This window comes from Haplochromis burtoni, unplaced genomic scaffold (assembly GCF_018398535.1).
Source record: "Haplochromis burtoni strain Fernald_Lab_line unplaced genomic scaffold, NCSU_Asbu1 Contig_556, whole genome shotgun sequence".
In the NCBI taxonomy this organism is placed as follows: Eukaryota; Metazoa; Chordata; class Actinopteri; order Cichliformes; family Cichlidae; genus Haplochromis; species Haplochromis burtoni.
Genome location: NW_024582917.1, coordinates 129,269 through 141,584, shown reverse-complemented (window position 1 = coordinate 141,584; position 12,316 = coordinate 129,269). Strand labels below are relative to the sequence as shown.

Here is a 12,316-nt window from a genome sequence, read left to right as displayed (position 1 = left end):
TTAGCTGTCTCTTTTTAATCACTCTTTGGATCAATTAACAATTAACTCTGTTACTAACAATAGCTGCGCTGATGAGGAAAAAAGTCATGCACTGAGTGAAGCAGGACCAAAATAAAGGCAACATGCTTCCTGCTTTCTCTTCCCTGACTTCACACTGATCTGTTTTTCTTTTTTCATTTTCACCCTTACCATCACCTCTCCCTTCCCCTCACTTACATACAATCACTGTCATCTCTGCTGAGCATGCTCCTCTCCCACAGAGTGTGACCCAGCCACAACCCCTGACCTTACTTCTCCCAGACAGCACACTGATTCCCATCTGCTCCACATATACCACTTCATGAATCAGCGTTGGGGACTCCACCCGCAGTACATACACACTGTAGCATCAGTTAATCATCCCGACGGCATACAAAAGCCAACATGCGTAGACTTGTACACAATGAAATGTGCATGCTCAACCACAGGCAGAAACCGCTTTAGGATCCTCAAATATATTTTTTAAAAAGTGGCGAGAATAACACCTTCAGCTCATCATGAAAAACTGACATGAGTCAATGTATATAGTGAAAAATATCTGATATGAAAGCTGAAGACCAAGTGCATGCTTGCGCACACAGACACATCTAAACAGCTGAACACTGCCAATAACAACAACTCAATCGTCAGCCTTCTCCCGTTTCCAGTTCTGGGCTAAAAACAGAAGAACGCATCCCAAATGATAGTTGAACTTGTCAGAGCCGTTCATGCAGGCAACTGTCAGCACTTTGGTATGCAGAATGCTGACGACAAAGACACGGCTGGCACCTGCACGCTTGCCTGTCTGTCTGTCTAGTAAACCTGGTTTTTCAACACTCTTCCCCTAAATAGCACAAACAATATTCTAGATTATGTGGGAGAGTGAAAGAGGAAAAAAAAAAAACTTACTTCCCTTACTCAGGCAGAGATGTAAAGCCATGTATATAATCCATTTACATTATCCTGAATGCTTTCCTTGGTTGCACAATGAGGGGGTTTTAAATAAGCATTTAACTCGGTATTCACTTGATGCGCTTTCTGCATTCATTCATTCTACTTTAGAGTAGCTAAGTAGCCTTGCTCAGTTAAAAAAAGAAATAAGTGCACCCAGCATTGTGGACTCACTGTGGTCAAGATGGGTTTATATTAGAGCAATTTACTATGCGTTTCATGGCTGTCTAGTTATATGCGGCCTTATTGTTTTGTATTAAATGGTTCTACGGTGTGGTTTTATTGCGAGGCCTGTCTGCAAAGCAAATTTCCCAAATGGGACAGTAAAATACTAAAATAGATTATAATAAATACACTGAATATTGAGGCTGAAGGGAGTGAACAGCCACCTAAATGCTCCTGATGACATGTCACTTGTAGAAAAATGTTATATTTGAAAGCATGCGGTGCTTTTCAAAAGTGGAATAATTAGCACACTAAATTCATCTGTCTTTATGTGATATTGGCACTGCCCTTTGTGTATGTCTAGATAGACAGCCCTTCCTCCCCCTGCGCTATTAAGAGCCTTCCACCTTTGCACCATTGAGTACATTCCTAAAACCAGACGGCTGTAGCATGGTCTGTAACCACAGGTGACAAAACCCTCCAGACTATCCGCACATGTTCATGTCTACATGTGCACAAGCACACAGGTGCGTGTTGTTAAGCCAGGAGGCCACAGTCTGGGCGGATGTATGAACATGCTAGACCTGTAGGCGTCAACAAACAGTTAATCGGTCTTTCACTACCGCAGGCGGACGAAAAAGCCTACAGAGGGGCCCTGTTATCTCACATGTTATCATTCTGCACTTGTATCTTTCATGCATGAAAATCTGATCTGTGGCAATAGTGCGAAAGCTCCGACTTGTTAGACATATCTAGGCTGCGAGTCTAAATCTGAGCTGACCTTTGTCAATCTTCTTCCGTATGCTAATATCCCTCCATATCTTCAAACTCATCAGTAACACAGACTGGAAGGTAGTTCCTGTAATAGATCTACTGTTTATCATAATTGCAGTCACAGCCTTTAATCTTCCAGGCAGATTTAAAGGGCCTCTGCAGAAGTTGTGCCCAAATCCAGTTCTTTTATTCTAAGGTGGGCATGAAAGTCGAACAAAACTTCCTAATGCCTGGTATTTTGAGAGCTCACAGTTATAGGATGAGGAACTACTCTAGCTGGACAGCAGCTTCAACTATCCTCAATTCAAGCAGGAAAGACTCCAAGGAAAAGAAAAACAAAAAGACAAAAATAATAAACTACAGATTTCTGTAAGTAACTAGCATCACAAGACTGGCAATATAAAATCACTTTTATTTTTTAAGATTTATTCAATTCAATGGAATTTGATTTTTACATATTTCTATATTATATTTCAAAAATTTTGTTTTAATGTATTTATAGAACACCAAACAACAACAACATTTGCATCAAGGCTCTTTATATTATACAATAACACAAAGAAAATAGAGTGCTGTAATCTTCATATTTAGAGAAACTGAACAGGATGGCAGTTAATGCAAATGTGGACATTTGGAGTGCGTGGCAACTGGGAGCAAATGTATATATATTATTAATGTATAATAATCAATACAGGGAAAAAAGAACAGTCTTGCTCGTGGCTACTGTAAAACTGCCACTATCAACAATATAATCATTTTCTGCAATTGAGGCGGTTGTGAACAGCAAGCACAGTCATTTAGCTGATATGAGGACATTCATTGTTTCCAGTGACCACTGCTAATTTCCCAAACAAATGACCAATAACACCCATAATGTCATATTTGTCAAGTAAGCAGAAGCGTTTGTTCTGATACAATAGCACAAATTATTAATGAGTAGGTCTCGTAATATGATTGTACAATGTGGCATCATAGTGCTTCGATTAGTGCTAATGATGCAAATCCAAAAAAATAATACAATGTTCCATCAATTCCCCCTAAAATTTAGGATAAATCCTAATAAAAGTTGATTGAAAAGATGCTTGAGCTCCTAAGGTGAAGAACTGTTAAAATAAAAAGGGCTTATGAGGAGTTAACGAGTTTTCTAGACAGGGAAGAAAATAAGCTTCAGAACTTTTCTTTTATTTTGGGAATATTACAATACTTGATAATACCATTTTTTCTGATTAACACTGGGATAACATTAAATCTATGAGGTCCCCTGAAAATGTGTAGACGGCAGAAACACAATGTTAGAGAAGTGAGTCACTGGTTATTATAAGGTACCCGTGTTTGCACCCATGGGCCACTATGCCTTATTCTGTATGGGCCTATTTTATATTGTGACTATTCGCATACAAGTTAATTTTCCAGGTTCAAAAGCTTCTCCGTGTGTTCAAAGTAAGCACATACAGATTCTCTGTCTCTCTGAGAAAAAGAAGAAATTACTAAATTTGAAGTTTGAGTTTGAGCTTGTCTCAGATTTGACACTGTGAGTCCAGCTTGGCTCGTTTCATTTCATGGCAGTAGTACCTGGCTGGGAATAGAACAAAAACTGAGGGACAAAGTTTGTGATTCAAATTAGAATCTGGGGATCATTCTTTTATGTGTGAATATATACATATAAATTATATCCAAACATATACATTTGTGAATTGATATTTATTCAGTGGGAGTCACATTACTGCAGTGACTACGACTGTTATTTACAACTGCACCTTTCTCTTTTCACTACTATCACTGTTTCTCCAACACATGAGCCGTGTGTGGAGTGAAGCTGATAAAACACAGAGGAAGTGAAATAACATTAAACAAGTTGACAAAAACTCATTATGTAATCTTAAGTGTAAAAAAAGTGTTACTCCCATTTTAAAGACAGTGAGATAGAGAGAGAAGCCCGGCGAGGAAAGTGTCATCGTCTGAGGTTTTCAGTCGTGTCAACTCAGTTAACCTCAATCTGCCAGCATAAAAAGAAATGCCGCCATGAAATATTTCCAAACTGTTTTCAGCCTTTTGTTGTCGTCACCCTCCATGCTGTACTAGCTCACCTGCACCTACTGCTGATGTGCAGCTTTGTAGGCCCAAACGTTCTACTTTTGGAAATCAGGATCAGACCAATATCTATCTATATTCTATATTTAATTCAAATATAACACTGATGCATCATAAATGCACATGCACACTATATATTTTTTAACAAGACATAATGTAGAATAATGTGTCTGGGGTTGTTTCAGTCAGTAGCACAAGGTTCAGAGGACAGTAGTGTGGAGTCAGCTGGTAGCTTCATGAAATGTTGTATTACTCATATTTTTAAGTATTTTGTGAAATAAACTGCCTGAAAGTAATGGTTATATCGCCAGTTTCATTTTTAAGACTACAGCTTAAGAGTCTCAGAAAACACCAGTTGATACATACATTTATATCTTCACTCTGTAAAAAATCAGATTGCAGCAAAAATCCCAGCTATTCCTGTCATTTCTAGTGATGCTGACAAAACCAGCATTGAACAGAGTGTAGTAAACTTAAAAGTAAAAAAACTTAAGAAATAAAAATTACAAATAATTAAAAACAAACTTAAAACCATCACCTATGCATATAACATATGCAAATACAGCATTTGAACATTAGGCTTAAAATAAACAAGCCAAACAAGGCGATCCCAAGCACAAGAAAGTAGATAGCGGAGGAGGCCGATGTCAGTCAAGATACGCATTTGATGGTGCACAGGTGAGAATGGACATAACTCTCACTCTTTGCTCTCAAAACTGCTGCCTTGTCTTGCACCCAAACATCCGCCCACTGACACAGAGTCATACTTGCACATACAGAACATAACCAGGGAGTTTCGCATGCTCTTTTCGTGGCCTTGCGCCCAGCAGTGCATGAAAGTCCACCCCCATGGTATCTGGCAAGGTGACAGACACGGTAACAGGGTTGGTGATGGTGTTGGTGAGCGTGGGACACGCTGGGACACCTTTCACTGCTCGTGACCTCCAAAAGAAACTGCGACGGAGCAGCATGAGACAATCTTAATCATCTTACTCCGTTTCTGCTGTGGCAGCCTGTGTGCACATGTACATATTATACATACGGACGCATGTGGGACATGTTTGAAAAAGACTGCGCAAATACATTTGGTTATTGATCAATTAACAAATGAATGGTAATACACCCATCCAAAGATCTGTAGGGAAAAAAGGTATAAATGAAACTCAACAAATTAAGCAATTTGTTAAAAAATAAATAAAAATTCTGTGGTTCTCATTGGGGCCAATTACTAGTGGCTTGAGGAATAGCAAGTGGGCACGAGGAAGTATAATGACACGGAGGAGCACAGCACATCTAGGATTCTCTCCTTTTGTCCTCACTCCCGTGCGAATACTCATCAAAGCATGTGTGCTCATACCATAATTAATAAACACATCATAACCGCTAAACAGACAAGTTATTTTCATGCATTACTGCAATCGCAGAAGCAGAGTCGACAGTTGTTTTCATTACTGCAAATATGCCAACTTGAGGGATGCGCAGAAGAGGACAGGGTAGTTAGCTTCTGACAGCCCCCCATTTTCTCGTAGCATCTTAATTTCATAACAGAAGCCTAACATCCAGCGCTCTTTTTGTTATTCCTTCTTTTAATTGTTACTGTCTCGGCCTGCATTGACTTTCTTGTCCTTTTCCTATTCTTTTTTGCGATGCACACAGAAAAGAGAGTTTTGGCTTGAGTAGGGCAAACCGACCTTGCTCTCAATTCGAATTATGAGTGTGATCTGGTCAAATCCCCACAGAGACTCCGTTTCCACTTCAAAAGAGTGGCTGTACGCACCCTGAATAATGCCAGCCCACAGAAAAGCCATTCAGACACTCTCAGGACCTGCAATAAACCCCGAGACCAGTCGAGCTCACAAGATTGCAATACAGAACACATAAGTGCTCACAGCAACGACCAAGTTTCTGAACAAAGTGTGGCTGTAAATGATGAAGTCGATTTAATCAACAACAATTAAGCAGTTAGTGGCTGAATGAATAATATATAAGAAATATTCTCCCATTCAAGCACTAAAATATGTGCTTTTTTGCTACTGCTTATTTATATATATATATATATACACACACCTTTCTGCTCTTTGATTGAGTAGAACATGTAAGCAGTGGGTCAAGGTCACCTTGGGCTCTGAGCATTTGTGGCACTCGTCTATTAACATTTTATAAATAGACTCATATAGACTCATCCTTAGTCGATCTAAGATCCTATCAAAAAGATAGGAATATAAAAAAAATGAAGAAAAGGTTACTCAAAAAAGAAAGGTGAAGAAAATAAAGAAAAACTACGCGCTACTATCTTTAAAATTTTTAAAGGCCAGATCAAATGCCAAAGGCAAATTCTTTAAATGATCAAGTATATGGGGAGCAAAGGTCAAGGTCTGTGGTGCAAAGTTCAGTGTGGCCACAATCAATAAAGACCTCCTGTGAGCAAGGAGCTTCTTACACAAATAATTAACGAGCCTTTGAATCATTCCATGATTTGTGCATTAGAAAGGCTCCAAGCACTTTCTGATTCGTACTATGTTTAGAACATAAACAAGTGTGGGCTGCAGAATAGAGATGGAGAGAAAAGCGTGACAGACTAAATATGCACGGTTTTATCTGAAGCCAGTGTGGCTTCTTAGTCATGAAATATAATTACTGATCAGCACAGATGTTCCTTTAAAAAAAAAAAGCAAAAAAACAAAACACTTTCTGGTCTACATGTGTTTGGTGCGCTCAAAACTGAACATAAATCTATTTTTTTTCCTCTCATATAGTTAGGTTTGGATGATGGCATGGGTGATGGGTGGGAAAGTGAAGGGCGGGCACGTAGAAGGTGAGCACATTTTCTTTGATTTGCTTGAGTAAGAGGCCTTGTGGGTGAGACTGGGAGAAGAGAAAAAGAGAAAGGAGCTGGAGAGAGAGAGATGTCACTTTAAGCCATTAAGTCTTGCAATAAAACCCCTCCAATAAAAATGACAGCTGCAGCCCCTTTTTCCTCAAAAGGGGAGCAAAAGCATCACATCAGGAACAAAAAACTGGACGGCCGTAAAAGACAAACTTAGCCAAATGCTTTTGGCAGTGTAATTCCATCAGCCCACTCCCACCACCACTACCACACACACACACACCCTCCAGACGCACAGCTTCTTGCAGTATTCGCTTTGTTCCTGAGTTACTGCCAGAAAAGGAATGTAGCCTTCAGAACCCCCACCCCGCCTCCTCATCAACCACTACCACTGCAAATCTCACTTTTTCATCAAACACCATGAACTTCATTGATTGTCCACATCTGTGACTATGTATGATGGGGGTACCTTATGTTCCCTCACACAGAAAACACCAAAGAGTTTAGCTCCATTGAACTCGGGAAAAACAACAAACACCTCTTCAGCAGGCCTAGAGTGAGCAATCAGACGCTTTGCAATAGTGTTAAGCTTAGTTTGTGCTTGCCACCATGTGATTACAGCTCACTTTGGTGGCACTTTGGCTGGCCAGATATCTCCCAATTTTTGAACCCTCGTGCGCAGAAAAGGTGGCGCAAAGGCAACGGTGCATGAGTAGTGGAGGGAGACTGCTGCAACAGCTGGAAAAGATGAGACTTTTTAGTAGAAAACTGTTGAAAACCTAAAGATGTGTGTGTGTCTGAATGATGTACTTCATATTGTTACTCTCTCTATTGTGATTCCAACGATGCAGTAGTGTATTATTGTTAGCAGTGACACCTATTAATTAGGAAAAGAATGCAGCTAGTCAAGTCCATCCCAAATGTAAACGTGTGCACTGTGATCAAAGCATCACGCAACCATGGCTTTAAATAAAGGATATTAAATTTAGTCCCATTAATGACTACAAAGGGAAATTAGAATTTTACATCAACATATTTTAGGAATATGCTTGTGTTTATTGGGACTGTATGCCCAGGTAGCCTTGTTTGAAATACAGGTCTGACTGAACTTTTGTTCAGTTCTACACCATCGTTACCATGAAGACAGTAATTTGACTACCATGCCTGAATAAAACAAAGTTTCATTATAAAAAGTAACACCCTGCACCTTACCTGCAACGTCTATCACCAAACTTTTTTTTTTTTTTTAAATTCTGCATCTGCTTGAAGCACAACTCACTATACAGACAACATCTAAAATGAAGCGGGCCAAAAATGACTTAAAAATTGATCTGAGTGATCTGAAAGGCAGACTAAAATTAGCAAAAAGGAACTTTATCGCTGTCTTATTCACAAAGAGTCACCACACTTTGTGAACAGCTCCCACGATCAAACCAGGAATCTTTCACTTGTTAGGTAAATGTGAAAACCACAAACTGATATACTTGTCAATTAGTTTTGTTTTTATTAAATCAATTCTTTTATTAAAGACTTTTTTCTGTTTGGAAACAGATGAAATCATATACATATTTGCTGTTTTTAAATCACGTCTTAAAACATATCTATTTACCTTGGCTTTCAGCACAGCAGGACTTGTTGATGTCTCTTATTACGTTTCTTATTAATTATATTCTTTTTAATTTTAGTGCGTTATAAGTAAAGATGCTATGCTATATATTTGATGCATCAAATACACAATTAATTATAATATGGCTCTACATTTCTTACAGTAGTCTGTGACTTACTGTAATCAGGACAATTTTATTTAATTGTCCAAATGTGCCTCTGAATGCACTACACTGTGAATAACATACTCTACAGCACCTTCTCATTTTCGACCACTGATATAATTAATTATAAACAAAAGTCAATATGACCAATAATAGCCGGGCACGCACAACATTTAGCTGGTGAGATTTCATTAAGAAAAACTTCCTAGATGTTGACATATTAGCCATGAAATAATCAACCAAACAGACACTCAATACTTATGGAGCAAATTACTTGGAGAGGAAAAAAAGACTTGAATTCGGCATGGTTAAAAACCTCTCCTTTCCTTTCACAGGAAAAATGTTTATTTCACTGACAGACTCTAAGCCCAGTAATTCTCGGACAAAAGGACACATTCTCCTTTTAATGTCATCCGTTCAGTCGCCACAGTTTATTGCCAGATATGAATGGAGGATGGTAGACAGTGGGATTAGGCAGCGCATGAGCATCCAGTACTGGGCATATGGTGCCAAAGAGAGGTGTCGTCATCGCAGCCAACAAGCGATCTATAATTGTAAAATGTACCGTGTGTCATCTGAAACAGTATCACAATTTCTAATGCGGTATGACAGATAATTACCCGGGTAAGCACTTAATCAATAAATTCAAGGACTTTGCAGATAACGGCGTCCTTGAATTAACAATCAGCGCTCGAGTGGACCTTTGATAGAGCAAGTGCAAAAATAAACGGCAATTTAAGGACACACAGATTAAGACTATAGGCGATGAAGAAGTTGCTGATACAGCACGTAGCGCAGCTTGAAGGGAAAGATGTGGGCCAACTCTGATGGGAAAGTGTCGAGCCTTACACCAGCCAGATACCACAGACTTTCAGATACCACTTTGTTTTCCATATACGCTCCACAGACCACTCTGGTGCTCAATTAGGTAAAGTGAAACTTGAATCACTTTCAGCATGGACACACAATACACTTGCACCTGTAATAACAGCCTGTCAGTGTGTGTCACACTGGCGGTTTAGCGTATTTCTGAGAAGCCACATAAAGGGCGCTGTGGCAACAGTGTCAGCAAGCGAGGCCTGTAACTGAAGAAAGCCGCCCAGTGCCTCAGAAGTCCCTGTGAATCTCCTTGGTGCATACAGGCAGCTGATGATATGTGTCAAGGTGTAACACGATGCCCCCATGAAAGTGCAGCAGACACAATAAAAAGGGCTCGCCTACAGCTCTGTGCCCGTCTGGAACAGGGGACAAGGGTCTGTTTCATTCACTTTGACAAACTTACAGTAGCAGTCATAATTAATGATTTACGTTGTTCCGTGTCTTTAAGCTGGAAAAATGCAAATGACTCAAATATTTAAACATTAGATCTAAACAAAAACACAGGCACTTATTAAAAATATGTTGCATCAGCTACTAGAAATTATTACTCCTGTGTAAATACCCTGTTCTCCTTTACTTTCTGGAAAATTAATGTGACTAATGTGACATTTGTCACATACAGGACCCTTCACAAACGGAGACCTTAAGTGGAAAATTCACCTCCTTTAAAAAACACAAACAAAACTGTACTCAGAGGTTCCTACACCTGTGTCACCTGTGTGTGCCTGGCCCCAGGTTGCCAGTAGTTCGTTTACCTGAGCAGTGTGCTAGGAGATGTCAGGCAATGTTAGGAGAATTTTAAGCTCGGGAGCCAAGTTTTATACTGCCTGTTTAAACCACAAGTACAAACGGAAGTCAATTTAGCCGCGAGGTAAACCAAGTCACGTTTTTTTGTTTTCCTTTATGTTTTATTAAGGACTGCCACTTCAACACAACGCACCACTAGACTTCCACAACGCAAAAGCGAGGCATATTCTGCTTTAAGGATGGTAACATAAGTTAAAAAAAACATAAACAAATAAATACATTGCCCGTCCTTTAAAAGGTACATGTGTCTGTTACGCGTATAATTTATCAATACCTGCTTGCTAGTTTAAAGCTTCACCTCGGTGTGCATTTTTCCCCTCATGAAACTTACAAAAGTGTCGACGGCCAAAGTCAAAGCGTAAAGTTTTCTTGCTTCTTTTTTTCTTTCTAGAGTTGATTTCACAGCAGCGCACGCGAGGAATGCGCGCTCTACAGCGAGCGTTGTCATCTGTATCACAGCCAAATGTCATCAGCTCAAACGGCTGAATTATAAGTGCAACACCGCGAGGATAAGTCTGCTTTGACTCAAAGATAAACTACAAGTCCGCGTCGGAGGTAAAATTCTGTACAGCCGCGGCCGCTCCGCCGCGTCAACAGCCCCAAACGTGTAGATGCATTTTGGCAACTCGCTCCACGCGCTGTCAAAAGACAGAAAAGGGGGCAAAAAAATATCAGAAAAAGACAAAGAGACGCAGAGCGAAGACACGTTGCACACTAATATACGGACTCAAGTGCGATCACAAAACTACCGCGTTCATATTAAAACGATGCAATGTCATTAAACAAACAAACTTACCCAATGACAAGAATGGTTTGGTTTCCATGTCTAACTCGTAGGTTAGCTCATGCCAGCTGAAACCACCGCGTTTGGGAGTTTTCTGTTTTTTTCTACAGGCGGCTGCTCGAATAGACCAGACCAGGGCGCTGCTGCTGCTGCTGCTGTTGACTTCTCGAAGAAGACAGAATTTGCTCAAAGCGGTAAAAGTGACAGATCGATGTGTGATGGTCTCCGAAGATAACCTAATGTCTCTACCTCTGTTTGCTCACTCTGCTGCTGCGCTCACACTCCTTTCCTCTCCCTCTCACGCTCAGTGTACAACTCCAACTACTGGATCTGCACTGCAAAAGGGACCTGCGCAGGGGGTACTCCCACAAACGTAGACCGGGCTGCAGCGACACGGAGAGAAACTGGAGGCTCGCTGCGTGAACTTTGAAATGAGCAGCGTGTAAAGAAGGGTGGACGAGACCGCACGGCGCAGTCCATTCCGAATATGAAAGTTTTCGAAATCAAGTGGAATCAGTTCAGCAGCTGAGTAGCAGCTACTTACTTTTTCCACCGCTTATCTCTTGTTATTTTAACCTGGTCACACGTGTTGAACCTCGGCTATTGGCTCAGCAGACACATTTTTCAACCGCATTTACTCACTGCCGAGGGCAACACGAAATGAAAACACGAAAAGCACATTGAGCTACACAACCGGAACTGGGATTTTGGTGGAATTGTAACCAATCTAAGTCCCATCTCATATGTGCTTTTATAGATTTAAGTCACTTTTTTGGAACTCTGGTAAGAGGACATTTGACATTCTTCTTTCAATGTTCTGCGCATTCAAATGGTGAATGAAAAAGTCAACAAAGCCATACATTTCTTCTCCTGCCACTAGATATTCAACAAATCAAATTTTAACCAGTGAAAAAAAGGAAACTGAGTATTACTACACACTCCAACTCTTAACAATGAGTTATTATATTTATACATCGTGAAGGCCAATAAGAAAAAAGGGCAAGGAAAGACTTCTCACTACTTCCCTCAACTCCTTCCACTGTACATCTGGTCATATGTATTAAATTCCTACTCTAGCTTTCCAAAAAGGAAGAATTAGAAAGGACAAAATATGCATTTATCACAGATACAAAAAAAGTTTAGGTTAGAGTCACAGAATCCCCTCTAGGCTGTAGCTTTACAGCAAGCAGTAGCACACTCATTTGCATAACCCTCACTGCATTAGCCCAATGTGCAGTCTAGATCATTCCT

At 40.1% G+C, this 12,316-nt stretch overlaps 1 protein-coding gene across 4 annotated transcripts in view; it reads right to left on the bottom strand.

The window, feature by feature from the left end:
• rxraa (retinoid X receptor, alpha a) overlaps positions 1-11,575 on the bottom strand; it is a 104,173-nt gene extending 92,598 nt beyond the window's left edge. For 2 of the 4 annotated variants that reach the window (XM_014329470.2, XM_042214370.1), the window contains exon 1: positions 11,078-11,575. In XM_014329470.2, coding sequence (XP_014184956.1) covers positions 11,078-11,105 — 28 coding nt within the window. In that variant the 5' untranslated portion in view covers positions 11,106-11,575. The remainder of the gene's footprint in view (positions 1-11,077) is intronic. The other 2 variants (XM_042214371.1, XM_042214372.1) reach the window with 1 other exon arrangement.
• Between the last annotated feature and the right edge of the window lie 741 nt (positions 11,576-12,316).